Source organism: Myotis myotis, unplaced genomic scaffold, assembly GCF_014108235.1.
Source record: "Myotis myotis isolate mMyoMyo1 unplaced genomic scaffold, mMyoMyo1.p scaffold_m19_p_2, whole genome shotgun sequence".
Taxonomy (NCBI): Eukaryota; Metazoa; Chordata; class Mammalia; order Chiroptera; family Vespertilionidae; genus Myotis; species Myotis myotis.
Genome location: NW_023416324.1, coordinates 16,445,229 through 16,464,344, shown reverse-complemented (window position 1 = coordinate 16,464,344; position 19,116 = coordinate 16,445,229). Strand labels below are relative to the sequence as shown.

Sequence of the window (19,116 nt, the reverse complement as noted above, 5' to 3'; positions counted from 1 at the left end):
AAGATGTTGCTCAGTCTTGGGTATAATAACAAATTAAAAATTGTCTCTTTTTTTTAATTGGGGAGAAGAGGAATACCATGGAATGAGCCATTTTAAGGTTCAGAACATCTTCTTGGAAGCAAGCATGTATAACTTGAAAAAATGTCTCAAGTTATTATGAGAACCATTGTCTTAAAGCATTTTTAGGTGTTGGGGAGTTTTTCTTTTACCACATTGTCTTCAGAGAAAATCTGACTTGCTTGTGACTTAGCTGGAATTTTTGAGTGATATAAAAACTGAAGGGGTCTACAGATATGAGAAAGAACTGTAGAATGCTGTGGGTACTAACCCTGGCCATTGCTCTTCAGGTAGCTGCTAAAAACCTAGAATAAGGATATCATGAAGATGACTTACTTTTCCTCTTTCTTGTATAGCCTCAGAAGAAATGGGTTTGATTTAATAACTTTTAGCAATGGAATATGTTAGTCAGAGGCTAATATATTCATTTTGGTTCTCCCAGTCAAGTAAGCAACCCCGAAGTCAGTGATCAGAAACCTGAAACTTCAAGCCTTGCTTCAAACCTTACCATGTCAGAGGAAAGTAAGTACCAAATTCTCTGCATGACGTAAGTGGCGCATTCCTATAAACCAGGTGATGCTGTTCTTTTATAATTTGTCTCCACTGATTGCCTTGTTTGTCCTGGATGTCCAGAAGACTTTCCTTCCCGTGTGTGTGTGTGTGTGTGTGTGTGTGTGTGTGTGTGTGTGTGTTTATGTCCCCCGCGAGTTGTAGATCTCCTCTTTGTTCCTTGACTCATTGGAACCTCTGAAAAGAATTGCCCTCCTTTGGTTTCTCACCTCCCATTCACTCTTCAACCCTCTCAAATTTAGTTTCTATTACCACTCTTCCAATGAAATTGCTCTTGTCAAGGCCATCAGTAACTTTCAATAACTGCAAGTACTAGTTCTGGTGGACATTTTCTGTTCATATCCTGCTTCTCACTACTATTCTCCCACCTTTCTCCTTTGCTGACCCTTTGTTCTCTGTCTGAACTCTGAATGTTGGTGGGCTCCCGGAATTTGTTTCTAGTCTTTTCTCTTTCCGCATTCTCTCATGCATTAGTATATTTCCAGTGTAACTTCTCCCCTGATTTCATTTGTGTATTCAACTACCTGTTTGACATCTCCACTTTGCTCTAAAAGGGAAGCCATACTTAAAATGTGTGAAAGCTTTTTATTCCCTTAGCCTCCATCAAATCTGTTCTTTTCCCTGGTTTTTCCATCTTGGGAAGTGGTTTCATTATCCCTCCAGTTACTCAAGATGAAAAACCTAGAAATTGTCTCCTTTTCCATTTTCTTCATTCCTTACATACTAATCCATCAGAATGTTCTGCTAGTTTTACCTTCAGAATATACTTCAAAGTTTTAACTTGTCTCCATTGTTGTTCCTCTACTATAATAGCAGGGTATGCCTTGACTCTTTATAATCCTTTTATAGTTCCCAAATACTGCGAAGATCAAGGCTTATTCTTTCTCTAGAAAAATAAAAATTGGCCTAAATCTCCTAGGACTGTGGTTGTCAAACCACGGCTCGTGAGCCACATGCGGCTCTTTAGCCCCTTCAGTGTGGCCACGAAGTTTTAATTGCACTGTATGTGCACTCCCGCACGTGGTATTTTGTGGAAGAGCCACACTCAAGGGGCCGCAGTTTGCCAACCACTGTCCTAGGATATTTTGTCAGTCTCTTCTAGAATTAACTTAACCCTTAGAGTGCCGGGGAGCGCGATCGCGCTCCTCCTGTCTTTCGCCAAAAGTGCCGGGAGCGCTATCGCGCTCCTCCTGCAGTGTCCAGTTCTAAGTCTGCTTTTATTAGTGATGATGATATTGCTAAATATGTCAATTCTTGCTGTGAAGATGACGATTTTGTGGAAGATATTGAATATGTAACTTCATTTACTTGCGTTTCATAATTTTTTTCCTAAACTGCTGTAAAATCAGCAAAAATGCCTTGGCAATTTTAGCATAGTTCCTAGGATATTGGTTGGCACTCAAAGGGTTAAATCAAAGGAAGAGAAATGTTTGTGTTTTTGAAAGTATTTGCCAGCACAGAAGGAATTATCATGTAGAATTCAAATGAACCTACATTCTTTAGGATAGATAATAAGAACTTTAGATCTAATTGAGATTTCTGTCAAAATGATTACGAATGAATATGATCTACAAGTTTCTAGTCATTATTGTTAAAGACCTTGAACAGTGGCAATGGACAAGATCTACTATGATAAACTCACAGATGTTGACTTGTCTTTACTATTGGGCATGAACATTTTCCTCATCTGCTCTTGACCAAAGTTCCCTTTTTGGTTCAGACACTCAGGGATCCCAGCTTGACATAAATTTAGTTGCTTCACTCTTAGTCCCTATTTATAGTAAAGCAACCTCATTTATAGATGTTGAAAGAAGTTCTTGAACAGTTCAGGAGCCTGGTACAAGCTCTATGATGTTTCAGTCTACAACATGGGCTGACGTAGTGCCTAATGAATAGGATTTTGCTATCTGTCAACTTGAGTTGAATATTTATAGCACTTATCCAAGATGAAATCATGAGGGCCAAGCCTTCACAGCAGCTCTTCTAGATAAAGTCATGAGGATTAAGAGGACTCTAGCTATGAAAGTGTGTTTACTTGCTAGGTTATCAGACCATCACATGAGTTCCTCAGGCCTGTCTCTGATTTTCCAAAGTTAAAACCTTAAAACCACAAAGCTGAAAAAATAGTAATATAGAACACATGAGTTCCTCAGGCCTGTCTCTGATTTTCCAAAGTTAAAACCTTAAAACCACAAAGCTGAAAAAATAGTAATATAGAAGCATATTTGCATCTTCCCTGCTGCTGACTATACATGGTGATAGCAACAATTTTCTAATAAAATGGGGTATTTCCCCCTAAATCTGTCTTCCTGCAAGTCAGTCATATGGCCAAAATAGAGAATCAGCACCCAGAGAATGAATAAGCTGAAGAAGTATAATGTGGTTTTCTAGATATGGATCTTACTTTTTAAGTTTGCCTGTAGGCACAGCTAAGAGCTTAGGGTGCTCCATCTGTGGTTTTAAATCAGGAAGGGTGAAGGTAAAGATCAATTGGTATTAACCTTCAACTCTTTTCCATACCTCTCACATTCTAGCTTCTTTTATTGTCTAAGAGTCTCTAAATCTGTTATTAGAAGAGTGAGGTATTTGCTACTAGTCTTTCTAAATTTCTGATGTCCAATCTGTATTCTGTAATTTAGTTTGAAACACTATACAGTGAGATATAATTTTCCCATCTCATTTTTGAAGTGTTCTAACTTTTTACCTGGTCTTTCTTTCAGTAATGACATGTACCGATTACATCCCTCGCTCATCCAATGATTATACCTCACAAATGTATTCTGCAAAGTAAGTTGAATATAATTATTTAAAAATATGTATGCTTTTTCTCTAGGTTAATTGCAAAATTTAACTTGATATTTAACTCGGTAAGTTGACATTTAATTTATTTTCACCTCTCTCATTCTCAATCCTTATTCCAATTTGTTGTTGTTCTTGTTAATTCTAGGATATTTTTCCATTGATTTTTTTTTTTTTGGAGAGAGTGGAAGGGAGAGGGAGAGACAGAGAGAGAGAACCATTGATGTGTCATTGATTGGTTGCCTCCTGCACTTTCCCTGACTAGGGCCGGGAATTGAACCTGCAACCAAGGTGTGTGGCCTTAACTGCAATTGAACCCAGGACCCTTTAGTTGGAGGGCTGACACTCTATCCATTGAGCCAAACCAGCTAGGGCCTTACTCCAATTTTTTTATTCCTTCCAAATATGGAGTCTGTGTAATATCTTTTCATTCATTCATTCATTCCTTACCCGAGGTTATGCTTTTTATAGATTTTGGGGGGAGGGGGGGGTGGTGGAGAGAAAGATTAATCAGCTGCCTGATTAATGCGCCCCAACTGAGGATTGAACCTGCAACCCTGGTATGTGCCCTAACCAGGAATCAAACCTGCCACCTTTTGATGTATGGGATGATGCTCCAACCAACTTAGCCACACCAGCCAGGGCTATAATATCGTTTTAAAAAGTAGATGGTTACCTGGAATAGATCACTGTTACTCAGGAGCTCACTCTAAATCAGGGGTGGGGAACATCTGGCCTGAAGGCTGTATAAGGTCTTCGAAATCATTTGGTCTGACCCTGCCAAGGCAGGGGTGAGTTAATTATATGTTTGACTAAATATAGCAAGCTAATTTTTTAAAAAATATATTTTTATTGATTTCAGAGAGGGAGAGTGAGAAATAGAAACATCAATGATGAGAGAGAATCATTGACCGGCTGCCTCCTGCACGCCCCCCACTGGGGATCGAGCCCACAACCCACGCATGTGCCCTTGGCCAGAATTGAACCTGGAACCCATCAGTCCGTAGGTTGACGCTCTATCCACTGAGCCAAACTGGCTAGGGCTAGCAGGCTAATTTTTAAGGTGATATTTTTGTATGGCCTGTGAATGATGATATAAATATCCAAATAGCTGTTGGCATAAAAAAGATTTCCCACTCCCGCTCTAAATAAATAGGCACTGAAAATGAAAAATACTGTTAGTGATCAAAGCATATTACTGATTAGCCTCTGATCGTTTTCTGTTTCCTTTACCTTGATAGACAGATCAATAAAAATAGCTCAAGCCAGCCTCATACTGGGACTCCTCAACCTATTTATGTTCAGTTTCTTGTCTTAGACTATCCTCAGAGTAGAAGTGGACTTGAAGTTAGACAGGTTTAGTGGATTGAAGTCACTATAAAGCAGCCTGTGAGGGGTTAAGATCAGCATTTAAAATCCACCAAGTTAATCATCTCCTGACTAATTAGGTGCAGAACATTGTGTATGCCAAGCTGCCAGTTGTGCATTGATAGTGAGCCTATCCTATCTAATAATAGACAAACATGGTAATTGACCATACCTTCGCTACGCCTCCCATAGGCTGACCAGCACAATATGCAAATTAACTGCCAACAAAGATGGCGGCTAATTTGCATACTGCAGGCAGGGTGGGACAGGGCCATCCCGCCTGCCCTGCCGCCATCCGGGCCTGCTATCTGCGACCCGGGGCAGCAGGCGTCCCGTGTGCAACCCGACCTGGGGCGGCCGGGCGGGGTAGTGAAGGCTTGAAGGCAGCTTCGGCCTGAGCGAAGGCCTGGGTCCTGGATGCCGGAGGAAAACCAGTGCCAGCAGCCAGGGGAAGGGAAAGCCTATTGCATGAATCTTTTCGTGCAACAGGCCTCTAGTGCAGGGGTCCTCAAACTATGGCCCGCAGGCCACATGCAAATACAAATTATTGTATTTGTTCCCGTTTTGTTTTTTTACTTCAAAATAAGATATGTGCAGGGTGCATAGGAATTTGTTCATAGTTTTTTTTTAAACTATAGTCCAGCCCTCCAACGGCCTGAGGGACAGTGAACTGGCCGGCCCCCTGTTTAAAAAGTTTGAGGACCCCTGCTCTAGTGTATACATAAATGCATACAACTGTGCTTATTAAATGAGGATATATTCCTATGTGCTTACATAATGCAGGATTCATAGAAATTTGTAGCAGATCAGTGATGCCTGTGGGACTGTTGTAAAAAGAAAACTGGCATTTCCCTCCTTTTTGGGCCCCTTTGTACCTTGATTTTGCACCAGTTAAAAAGTTAACACTAATTAAAAAGTTAACTCAATGAGTTTTCCAAATTCTAATCTGGTATTAACACTAATAGCATACTTGGGCCAGTCATTTTCATGTGGTTTTCTTCTGTGAAATAACTAAACCTGTTCTCTGAGATATTATGGAGTTAACAAAATACTTTGAGCTGTAAAGACACTATATTAAATAGGGTATATGTGGAGATTAATCACTAAGATTTTAAATAATTCCCCATGCAATCTGATTAATAGCTACAACCTGAATTATTTCTTGGTCTCAGATCTGGCTAAGGAGAATAGAAATTTTCAAATTCAGCCTCTTAGAATCCACTGAGATGAGAATATATTGCGTATTCCAAATTCATTTACTTATTCAAAAAAGATTGGTATACCTACTATATTCAGTATACCTTATTAGCTATGCCTCTATCTTTTTTTTTTTTTAAATGTTTTTATTGATTTTGAGAGAGAGGAAGGGAGAGGGATAGAGAGATAAAAACATCGGTGAGAGTCATTGATTGGCTGCCTCTTGCATGCCCCCAACTGGCGACCAAGCCCGGAAACCGAGCCATGTACCCTGACCGGGAATCAAACTGGTGACCTCGTGGTTCAGGGTTGATGTACAACCACTGAGCAACACAGGCCTGGTATATGCCTTCTATCTTAATTCAGAGCTCCCGTATAACTTTTTTAACTGGACCTCTATTTCATTTTTCTCTTTTCTAATCCATTTACAGAGCAATGCCAAACTAATCTTTATTAAGGAGCAACTCTGATCTTGTCACTCTGCTCAACAATTTCAGTGACTCCCACTTGTTTCAGATTTGTCTGAACTCTTTTAGCCTGGTATTCAAGGTCTTGGCTATCTGTCTTTTTCTCTCTCTCACTACTTCCCTTCCCTTTATATACCTCCCTTAATATAATCTATGCTTCCTGCAGGCTGAAGCCCTTGCTTTCCTTCCTGTGTACCTCTTCCAGAGTTTTTCTGTTTCCCTAGAACACACTTCTTTCCCTCTCCTGCACATTCTATATATGCTCAGTTCACATACCACTTCTTTATAGCCTTCCTTCATTTTCTTCTCCTCCAAACCTGAAAAGAATCTTTTTGCCTTCTGAAACAACGCTTCCCTCCAGAATTTTATCATTATTACTCACATGGTACATGAAACACTTTTTCTTGTAAGTACAGCATAACTCACCATATAATATAACTGTTATCTAAAAGTTCAATGCATAAAATGTGGGATCATCTTATTGCATGAATGAAACGTGAGGTCAGCCCTAACCAGTTTGGCTCAGTGGACAGAGCGTCAGCCTGTGGCTCGAAGGGCCCCAGGTTCGATTCTGGTAAAGGGCATGTTCCTCGGTTGCAGGCTCCTCCCTGGACCAGGCCCTGGTCGGGGCTTGTGCAGGAGGCAACCAGTTGATGTGTTTCTCTCACATCAATATATCTCTGTGTCTTTCCCTCTCTCTTCCACTCTCTCTAAAAATCAATGGAAAAATATCCTCGGGTGAAGAATAAAAAAAAAAAAAAAAAAAACAGATGAAAAAGTAATGTGAGGTCATCTAGCTAGTATATATTGCCGGAAGTTTCACTGCTGAATTCAGATCCCTAGTTAAACCTGATGTGGTTGGCACCATTTAGTAGCAGTATACTCTGGCTTAAATATCAGTGGGAAAATTCCAAGTCCTATCTGGGACTTCCCATATTTTTATTATCTGGCTCCTGTTTTATGGGCTTGATCTGACAATATTGGAGCCCATTTCTATTCCCTTGCCTGTTCTCTACCAGCCTCACCCTCTTTTCTAAGCCCCACTTTTCCTCTTAGAACTTTAGTTTTGCCCTAGCCAGTTTGACTCAGTGGATAGAATGTTGACCTGTGGACTGAAGGGTCCTGGGTTCAATTCCAGTCAAGGGCACATTTCCGGGTTGCAGGATCAATCCCCAGTAGGGGGCGTGCAGGAGGCAGCTAATCAATGATTCTCTCTCATCATTGATGTTTCTATCTCTCTCACCCTCTCCCTTCCTCTCTGAAATCAATAAAAATATTTTTAAAATAATTTTAAAAAGAGCATTAGTTTGGCCCAGAAGGCTGGGTGAAGAACGAGAGCCAGTTGTGAAACCTGTTCTATCCAATTTTCTATTAGTTTAGTTTTGTTCTGTATGTAGACATAAGGGCATAAACAAGTTTAATCCATCCTTTTTAAAAATATATATTTTTTTATTGGAGGATATTTGAAAATTATAAATTTTTCATAAAATTGTTTCTTAGGTAGGTAGGTTGTAGTAGAACCTGGAAAGGAAATATTAGCTCTACTTTTTGACCACAGTCAGAGACATTTTGTGGAAGGTTAGTCTCCTCATTACTGATTCTTGGCATTTAGTGGTATTAGCTATTTCTCCTATTTTTCATTACTAAAATAAATCATACATGCAAGTTTTTGTTTTCTTGAACTTTTCTAGACCGTATGCACATATCCTCTCAGTTCCTGTTTCGGAAACTGCTTATCCTGGGCAGACTCAGTACCAGACACTACAGCAGTCTCAACCGTATGCTGTCTACCCTCAGGCAACCCAAACGTATGGACTACCTCCTTTTGGTAAGGCATCTTATTATAAGCAGTTTCTAAGAAAATTGATTTTTATCCCCCAGAAACTGATCTTTTCCCAAAAAGCAAGCATGGCTGATCAGAAAGCGGAGAGATGAGTTGTTCTTTGTAGAGCATCTACTCAATTACAGGTGTAATAGAAGTTGGGTTTGCAACTTCCCAACAGCATATTTGATGCATGTAATATAAAATCATGATTTTTTAGTACTCATTTGTTTATCTATCAAAGTTAGCCACCAAATTTCCAAGGTACTAAGTCTTGACTGTAAAACCTGGATTCTTTAAGTATTTGTGGAAAATCTTTGAGACATTACTATTGATTTTACTTTATATTAAACATGGTACCTTGGTTAAGTAAGCATAATAAATGTATTTTGAGGTGACTGGTTTGCTAAAGCCAGGCAATCTGAATATGTCTTATATTTGGGGAAATTCCCAATTTTATACAACCTTATATGCATAGAAAATTTTGTTCTTTGGTTATAGGCATCTTGGATGTGACCTATAAATTAGAATGATTTACGAGAAGACAGTTTGAGATTCTTTGTACACTTGATATCTGCACTGATTTTTTTCTGTGTATGTAAATTGATAGATATATTAGGGTTGTTTATTACCTATTCCCTGCTTTCCTTGAAAGGGTATGAAAAAAAAATGAGAGATTATTTTAAATTATGCAGTATGTTAATAAAATTCTATCTCTGTAGCCTCTACTGAAACTAGCTGGGAATTAGAAAATCTTTCAACAGACCGCCACAGATTATGGATGTATTCATGTTGCCTGCTTCTGGTTTCTACATTGCTACTTTTCCTGGCCCATTTGGCTAATCTTTACAATAATGACCGCCTTCTTACTTTTAGGCATTCCTTGGCTCGTAATAACTACTAGAAAAAAATTGAGGGTTATGTTTCATGATAGTCCTTGTTGGTAACTTCACAAGAAGAGAGAAACAGAAATGCTTTTATTTCTGAGTTTGTGATCCATGCCTACATGCCTGTCAGTTTCAGCCAGTATACTAAAATCTTACCTTTGTGTGTTACTATAAACTGAACTGCTCAGGTTAGTTGGGTTATTGACTAACCTATAGTGACACATATTTGTGCTCAGAGACTTGGGTAAAGTTTATGATAAGACCCCAGTGTGGGGCAGCAGGAGGATGGCACTCAGAGAAAGACTTCCTTTCCCATTGTTAGACCCGGCTGTTGCTCCACATCAGGCTTTTTGTGCTTAAAATGACTTGAGAAGCTTTGTAGTTGTAGGCATACAACTGTGGACTAGTGGTCAGGAAACGAAGATTTTGTTTCATCATTTGCTATGGGCAGTAATGCTCTATGATCAAATCATACTACTATTACTTAGAATTCTTGGAAGGGTGCTTTTGGAGGAAGATGCTTATATGCTTAAACACAGGGTTACAGTAATGCTGGCGGCAGTATCCATATTGTCTTTTATTACTCTTGTCTTCATAAAATAATTATGTATTAAGTACTTCGTGTTTCTGGTCAAATACATTAGAAACTAACTATTCCTTTATCTTGGACATTTTGCCCTAATTTTTAACCTTATAAAAAGAACCAGTTTATAGGCATTTTACATTTTAAAACTTAAAAAAAAAAATGAAATAACGAGGCTAGCAAAAGATTCTCAGTTAATGTTATTTTTACTAATAAGGTAGGATTGTAGTACAGTATAATTATAAACATGTTCACAAATCCAACACCTTTGGTTCAGAACCCATTTAGAAAAAAACATTGATTACAATAAATCTGAAAGTTATTATGACATTGAAATAGCAATTTGTTTACTAGAAATTGTGAATCATGGTACTAATATCCAAATTTCATATAATAAATGTTTTAAAAATAATATTCTCAATTTTTTTTTATTGAAAATTATATATAGCAAGAACTTTAGCTGTGGCTAACCTGGACAAGATTTTTTTAATGATCTTGAACTGGAGGCTGCGGGGGCAGTTCTCCTAATTCATGCTAGAGATGTTGATATTCTTTTATTTCCTCAAATAAGTCATTTCATGTGTTTAATAGGAAAGAAAATAATATGGCTTTTTGTTTTTTTAATGCTTCAAGGCAATTACCATGTCCGTCAACCTTTTAAGATTTTTACATCTCCCCGTACTATCCTTATATTTACTTTTCAACAAATTTTGCAGATCCAAGTTGCACTAAAATATCTCAGTGCCCTGGTGAAGCAGAGGTTCTTACTATATTTCTATAAATTCTTTATCAGATTAGGAGTAAATGAAATGAGTTAATATTGAATTTGAAACTGTGGCTGATTTTGGTATTGACTTCTTACCTGGAATGCATTTGATTGATGAACCTTCTTAAACCAAATTCTCAGTTTCAACTACACTGATCCAGCAACTGTAGCTATTCAGAACACAGTGAATAACCAGACAATAAGTTTTTGTATAAATAGACTTTTGCATAGCCAAAATTATCACAAAAACAACTCACTCATAAAGGACATCCTTGGGCTCTCATGTAAGAAGCAAAGCTCTGTTTATGGTTTCCTAGGTTACTACAAATGAAAAGGAGATAGATACAAGCAGAGATAAGAGATTGTGAAGAAGTGAAAGGTCACAGAGAAAAAACAAAGTGATACAAGTATCTAAAAATCATAGAACCATAATTGAGTTCTATTTAGTAGTAAGCAAATGTCTTCACATATCACAATAACCTGTTTCTGTAATATATATATATATATAACTTTGTAGAAATAACTCTGATCAAAATCTAAAGGAATGTTCACTATTTCCTCCCTGCCAAGAAGGCAGGAAGAGATCCTCCTATATAATAAAAGCCTAATATGCTAAGTGTCTGGTGTTCCAGTCGGCCGTTCAACCAATCAAAGCGTAATATGCTAATTATATGCTAAGGCTGCTCAGCCGCTCACTATAACATGCACTGACCACCAGGGAGCAGACACTCCGACCAGTAGGTTAGCTTGCTGCTGGGGTCCGGCCTATCGTGACTGAGAGAGACGGGCTGGACACGCCCTGGAGCCCTCCCACAGTCCTTCCCCCGCTGGCCAACCTCCCGCATCCCTCCCTAGCCCCAATCATGCACCAGTGGGGTCCCTTAGCCTGGCCTATGCCCTCTTGCAATCCAGGACCCCTCGGGGAATGTTGGAGAGCCGGTTTCAGCCCAATCCCGCTCAATGCAGGAGCTGCCCCCTGGTGGTCAGTGCGCTCCCACAGGAAGAGTGCCACTCAGCCAGAAGCCGGGCTCATGGCTGGCGAGCACAGCAGCAGTGGCGGGAGCCTCTCCCACCTCCATGGAAGTCGGTCATCCCCTGGGGGCTCCCAGACTGTGAGAGGACGCAGGCTGGGCTGAGGACTCCCCTCCCCCTCTCCCATTGCACAAATTTCGTGCACCAGTCCTCTAGGATAAATATATTAGAAAGATTGTCACTCAGGAGCATTGTGATAAAAATGAATAGCTATGATGTTTATTAGTATGAGATAGATTTATATGTTCTGACATGGAACGATGTCTCTTAAAGGTATGTGGAAAAGCAAATTATGAACAGTATGTATAACATCTTTTAAATTTTTATTAAAAAGAAGAAAAAAGATTAGTAAGTACATAGGAGAAACCTGAGTGACTTTTCTGCAAACTTAATAGTGGTTAAATCTGGATGATGGGATTACATATGACTGTTTTTTCTAAGTTACATATTTCTGTAATGTTTTTAATTTATAAAAATAAGCAGATGTGTCTTTCTTAATCAGAAGAAACAAAGGTAACAAAATAACCAGCTTAAGAAGGCAGAGAAGTATTTAATACATTTTAGAAAAATTTGGTGCTTTTTTAATGGGTAAGTGAATTTTAAACTTATGTGAAATGTCTCCCACTTTGAAAATGCAGATAAATGATTAATTGCTGTACATGGACATCACACACTCTACATCAAATACTCTGTTTGGGTGTCAGTAGCCCCTTGTTTTTTTTAACCCTGATAAATTCCCCCCAATCATTGAAATGAAAATATTTATATATAATTATTGGGGTTTTGATAAGATTTTTGTTTCCATGGCCCACTCCCTAGTTCTTTGAAATTATATTTGCTTGTGGTACATTGTAAGTGGGAGAATCAGTAATTTTCTCTTGCAAGCAAATTTATTTTCTTTTACGATTTAGATTTTAAACTACTGGCTGATATTTAAAAGCATAACCAGGCTCCCCAGTCCCAATGTATTGTTTGTAATTGGTCCAATTTATCTGATTCAGGTGCATTGTGGCCAGGTATGAAACCTGAAAGTGGTTTAATTCAGACTCCACCTCCAAGTCAACACAGTGTTCTTACCTGCACTACAGGGTTAACCACAAGCCAGCCAAGCCCAGCACATTATTCTTATCCCATTCAAGGTAAATAGGCATGGTTGTGTGTGTGTGTATGTTTTATTATTGTTGGTTTTTGTTTTTAGTCTACCTGTATCTCCAGTGTAAGAGGAGCTCTGTCTTCTAAAAGAAAAGGGGGGTGATATGTGCCATTGTGCATGCTTTTTGTGTTAGGCAAACCAGAACCTAGGAGTGTGGTTTGTACGTAGTTTAACCCTTTAATGTGAACTGCTTAGTAGAATTGAAGCTTTCCCTTTTGCATGTTGGTGTTCAGAAAACCAGTCTGTTCTCAGTGGCATTTTGTCCTATAAATAAGCAGAAGACTCTATGGTTAGAACTGACTTTTACATATAAAGTCCAAATAGAGTGGATTGTGAGATGAGTGCTGCTTTGTGAGATGTGTGCCACTTTCTGCTGTGGTTTTATCATACCATTTACAGTCACTTCTTAGTGAGAGGTTTTTGTTGATTTTTGTTGCTCAGAAAGTTTTTATTTCATGATGAGAAGCATAGCATTAAACATCTCTGCCTTCCCAAAATCTTTCTCTAAAAGGTTAGAAGTATGATAGTACTATTAGGAATGAGGACAAAAAAACTCAAAAGACACTATGGAATTAATTCCCAACCCATCCAAATCCAGTGCATGCAATTTATCAATGATAAACTAATGTCAGATTGGGAATTAATGTCCATGTACCTTGCTTCTCATCTCCCTCCTTTCTCCTGATTTCTCCCAGCTTTTAAATTTTATTCCTTGTAAAATGGGTGCCCAGGGGGTAAGGGCGGGACAGCAAAAACTGGTCTGAGGTACTCTTAATATGTAAACTTTGATGATGAAAAATGTTTTGGTGTGGATTATTTCAAACAAAATATTTTGATTGTTAGTTTTAACTGTTTTCAATTAAATGATTGAGAACTACTTCTGCTTGGTCCATTGCGAACAGAACCAGTCACTACGTCCTAAGACATTGCTCTGACCCTCTATTATTTACCGAGTCTCCTCTTTTCATATTTATTTTTTCTTCTTTCTTTCTTTGTCCCTTCCCCCTTCTTTCTTTCTAAACAGAACAAACCAAAAGGGAAAAAACTCGAAGAGCATGACTTTGTTTGTCTGTCTTCCCATCTATCCCAGTTGATTTTTATAAGGTATTCTCTAGGTTAGTAGACCTTTTGGGTCCAACTAGGTAAATCTAGTTGTCATGTCCCTCCAAAGGGGCATATCCCTGATGACTACACCTAGGTCGTGAAAGAAAAGAAGGGAATACTCTTTTTTTTATATTTCTAACCCTCTCCCAAGGTGTAGAACCACCACTTCTCCATAGTTGTATCTTAAGTTTGAGGAACCTAATAGCTATACTTCTCTCTCTTTTTAAAAAAGAGGAACCACCTTTGGAACTCATTGTTTTGCAGTGGTTCTCAACCTTCCTAATGCCGAGATCCTTTAATACAGTTCCTCATGTTGTGGTGACCCCCAACCATAAAATTATTTTCGTTGCTACTTCATAACTGTAATTTTGCGACTGTTATGAATCGAATGTAAATATCTGATATGCAGGATGTATTTTCATTGTTACAAATTGAACATAATTAAAGCACAGTGATTAATCACAAAAACAATATGTAATTATATATGTGTTTTCCGATGGTCTTAGGCGACCCCTGTGAACGGGTCGTTCAACCCCCAAAGGGGTCGCGGCCCACAGGTTGAGAACCGCTGCTTTAAAAGGTCATGAAAAGCCCTGACAGGTTTGGCTCAGTGGATAGAGCGTCAGCCTGCGGACTCAAGGGTCCCGGGTTTGATTCCGGTCAAGGGCAGTAAAAAAAATAATAAAAATAAAAGGTCATGAAAATATCCTTTAAATTCCATTAACCACTATCCTAACTTATATGTTAGTACATTTTTCCCCCTTTTGATAGCTTAATTTGGTTTCCTCACATTTTTCTAATAATGATCATTGCTGGTGTTTATTAAGTGCTTACTATGTTCTTAGCATTGTTTTAAACAATAGATAGGTGTTAATCATGTAATCTTCACAATATACTTTGAGGGAAGTACTATTATTTATTTCATTGTAAAGAAGGGGAACAGAAGACACAGAAAAAGCAAAGTGGCTTGTCAAAGGTCACAAAGTTAGTAAATAATAAAGTCAGGACGTTAGCTGGGCAGTCTGACCACAGAGCATGAGTGATTTATGATTGAAAATATATGATATTTAATATTGAAGTTATGGTATCAATATCAATCCTCCCATAATTAAGAACCTATAGTGGCAGATATCTAAATTTATTTTTCATCCCTTTTTTTGGTTAACTTATTGGTCCATTGTATTATTCATTAGAACTTTGGCACAGAAATTAAGGCAGAAGTTCACCAAATTGAATGTCAACTATAATTGAAAAATAATTATTTTTTAATCCTCACCTGAGGGTATTTTTCCAATTGATTTTTTAGAAAGAGTGGAAGGAAAGAAGGCGGGGAGAGAGAGAGAGAGAGAGAGAGAGAGAGAGAGAGAGAGAGAGAGAGAGAGAGAGAGAAACATCAATGTGAGAGAGACCCATTAATTGGTTGCCTCCCACATGCACCCCTACTGGGGCTAGGGATCAAGCCTGCAACCCAGATATGTGCCTTTGATCAAAATTGAACCCAGTACCCTTCAGTCCGTGGGCTGATGATCTAACCACTGAGAAAACTGGCTGGGGTGAAAAAAATTTTAATTAAAAAAAAAATGTAGTTTACCATTAACTTTATTGGGGTACTTTTTGTCACTTATTTTGAAGGAAAAAAATGGTAGAAAATAAGTTGGGTCCTGACCGGTTTGGCTCAGTGGATGGAGCGTCGGCCTGCGGACTGAAGGGTCCCGGGTTCGATTCCAGTCAAGGGCATGTACCTTGGTTGCAGGCACATCCCCAGTGCGGGGTGTGCAGGAGGCAGCTGATTGATGTTTCTCTCTCATCGATGTTTCTAACTCTCTATCCCTCTCCTTTCCTCCCTGTAAAAAACCAATAAAATATATTTTGGGGGGGGAAAAAAAAGAAAGAAAATAAGTTGGAACAGTGGGCTAAAATGAAATACAGGTATTGGAACATTTAAATGACCTGGGTTCTCCACTCACTCTCCTCACCCCACTTTTCATTTCCATTAGCATGAACAATTAGTGTTAGCTGTCCAGGCTTCTTCCTCCCCACTATGTGACTACCCAGCCATTCCACAGAATACAAACAAGGAGCATTGTATTGATTTTTTGTTTGTTTGTTTGTTTGTTAATCCTCACCTAAGGATATTTTTCCATTGATTTTTAGGGAGAGTGGAAAAGAGAGGGGAAGACAGAGAGAAATATCGATGTGAGAGAAACACATCATTGGTTGCCTTCTGCACAAGCCCTGACCAGGGCCTGGGCCGGGGAGGAGCCCACAACCAAGGTACCTGCCCTTGACCGAATTGAACTCGGGACCCTTTGGTCCACAAGCTGATGTTCTATCCACTGAGCCAAACCGGCTAGGGCAATTTTTTGTTAATGGTCAAAACAGCAATATCTCCTCTTTCTACCCAAAGCATTCTATCATTGACAGCAGCCCTTCTTCCTTTGGGAAGTTAGTAAAATGATCTCAAAAACCCAATTCCTCTTCTGACTTCATCAGCTCTGATCAAAACCTTTATTTATACTTCAGTGTTTATGAAAACCCTTTGATTAAGTAGATCTGGCTTCTTTATATTAATTTTTTCCTACACTGTTTGTTTATGGCCCAATATCTGGTTATTTTCTTCAGTTGAGATGGCTTAAATGATTAATATTCAAGTGGCAAAATTAATTACAGAAATTTCAAATTTAATTTTAACTCAATCTTGACTTTTAATGAAGGTCTTTGTGCCCTGATGTTGTTGGTATACATAATAGTCTTTCATTAACCAGATTTGTTTTTATTATATATTTTATTTTTTAGAATAGTCTTAGATTTGTAGAAAAATTGAGCACATGGTATAGAGAGTTATATTTATCCTCCCACCTTGTACATAGTTTCCCTTATTATTAATATCTTACATTAGAAAGGAACATTTGTTACAATTAATAACCCAATATTAGTGCATTATTACTAATTAAATCCATATTTATTCAGATTTCCTTAGTTTTTGCCTGATATCCTTTTTCTGTTCCAGAATCCCATCCAGTATACCACATTTCCTTTAATTGTCATGTCTCCTTAGGTTTCTCTTGATTATGCAGTTTTTCAGACTTTCCTTGTTTTTGATGACCTTGACATGCTATACCTGAATTCTACAAGTTATACATGTATACAAGATATAAATGAATCCCACAACTACTTAGAGTCACCTACTGTAGGCCAGGCACTTTGCTAGATATTGGAATTAATGAATATCTTAAGATTCTGCCTTCATGGAGCTTACAGACTAGTAGAGGAGATAGGAAATAGGCAAGTAAATAGATTTTTGAAAAGTGCTCTGAAAGGAATAAAGAATAGATTGCTATGATTGGGAAAACAAGAAAGGAGTTAGTTTCAATAGAAGGGTCAGAGAGAGTCTGAGAAGGAGGAGCTATCATACTGGGAGGAGGAGAGGGACAGGGAGAACAATCCAGGTAGAGATCCTCTCTTGTTTTGAGTAACTTGAAAAGGCCAGGGTGAGCAAGGGTGGTGGAGAAACATATATAAAATTAAAGGGGTGGATAGAAACTAAATCTTGCAGCAACCTTTATGTGCCATTAACCCTCCAGCTTTGGGGCAATGTCACTTAATTCAACGCTGCTTCTCACAGTTCTGTAATCAAAGTCTTTGATTAGAGCTCTCTAATTAGACCTCTAGTGGGGCATGGTTCTCAGATGCTTTATCTTTCTATGGGTTCACAGCTCCATTGTCAAAACAGGGGTGGAGACTTATCCAAAAACAGTTGGCTATGCCATTGGCATTTGGAGAGCTAATAGCCTTTAGATATATATTAATGCGAGTTACCACTTGAGTTTTACTTGATCCTCTAAATTTGTACCTTTTATTGCATATCTTATTACTCCTGCTTTTGTTTATAAATCTGCAACTGACGAAGAATTGGGAGATCCCATTTTTATCATCTTAATATCTACCACTAGCTCCATGACTGTGGACAAATTACTTTAACTCTTGTTTGTCCTGGTTCTTCATATGAAAGCTGGCATTGCAGCATTAGCTGTTCCTTATATTTATCTTAATCTCTTCTAGACTTTCTTCTAAGCAGAGTTTCTTTAAGGAAAGGAATAAACAATTTCCTTTGATTTTGACCAGTACTTGGAAATTCTGCTGCATTTCTTTACTTGCCCTATTCCTAATGGAAATTTTCCTGTTAACTTCCCCGAATGGGGTAAGTAGTCAGATAGTCAGGTTTATTGACTCTATGATATTGAACTCTGTGGTGTTTGTGACTGCAATGGGAACCAGGCTTACGTGTGCTTATGATAAGTAAGTGAGAGGAACTAAGGACCATTGCCTCAATCTCAGTTACATTGTCCACCTGAAAAAAATTTCTGTGGCAAATACTAGTCACTGAGGATTTGATTAAAACCCTAATGGAATCTGTGATAGAAAGGCATGAAAAACTTAACCCAAATTCCTTATCTCAAGATAAGCAGCCTAACTTACAGGGTACATTTTTACCTGGCCAGATATTACTTAATATTTTCTGAATTTTTCCAGAAAATCATTAAATGCCATTGTGTTTGTTGATCACAATAATTTCACTGAGTAGTGCCCAATAAGCAATTTCAAGTACCTTTGAATTTGGAGGACCAGCTCTCTCTCAAAGTAATTATGCTGCATCAGGAAAGGCATAATTTGGGGCAAGTGACAATAAATACTATAGTGTAGGATTTACACGTGGATTTACCAGAGCTCTTGTTATTTCTACTGATAGTCAATAGGCCATGTTATAGGTGAGTCATTTTTCAACACCAGAAAAGATGGGACTACAGTCATTTGGTTTAGCTTCTGACTTTATTGGTATCATTAGTATGAACCAGTATATGTATCCTTCTAGGACAGCGGTTCTCAACCTGTGGGTAGCGACCCCTTTGGGGGTTGAACGACCCTTTCACAGGGGTCGCCTAAGACCATCAGAAAACACATATATAATTACATATTGTTTTTGTGATTAATCAGTATGCTTTAATTATGTTCAATTTGTAACAATGAAAATACATCCTGCATATCAGATATTTACATTCAATTCATAACAGTAGCAAAATTACAGTTATGAAGTAGCAACGAAAATAATTTTATGGTTGGGGGTCACCACAACATGAGGAACTGTATTAAAGGGTCACGGCATTAGGAAGGTTGAGAACCACCGTTCTAGGACTTTAGTAGGAATAGTTGAAGACCCAAGTTGAAACAGAAAAATATTTGAACTGTTTAATCAATTCTAAAATATGATATAGCATATTAAAGAGCAAAACTAGTATTTGCTTCCTTTGCT

The 19,116-nt window shown here is 38.3% G+C and overlaps 1 protein-coding gene across 12 annotated transcripts in view; it reads left to right on the top strand.

Annotated features, from left to right (window-relative positions):
• EYA3 (EYA transcriptional coactivator and phosphatase 3) overlaps positions 1-19,116 on the top strand; it is a 99,221-nt gene that overhangs the window by 47,912 nt on the left and 32,193 nt on the right. For 10 of the 12 annotated variants that reach the window (XM_036347438.1, XM_036347442.1, XM_036347436.1 and 7 more), the window contains 4 exons: positions 500-579; positions 3,348-3,414; positions 8,150-8,286; positions 12,550-12,687. In XM_036347438.1, coding sequence (XP_036203331.1) covers positions 500-579; positions 3,348-3,414; positions 8,150-8,286; positions 12,550-12,687 — 422 coding nt within the window. Of the gene's footprint in view, positions 1-413; positions 580-3,347; positions 3,415-8,149; positions 8,287-12,549; positions 12,688-19,116 lie in introns of all 12 variants that reach the window. The other 2 variants (XM_036347446.1, XM_036347437.1) reach the window with 2 other exon arrangements.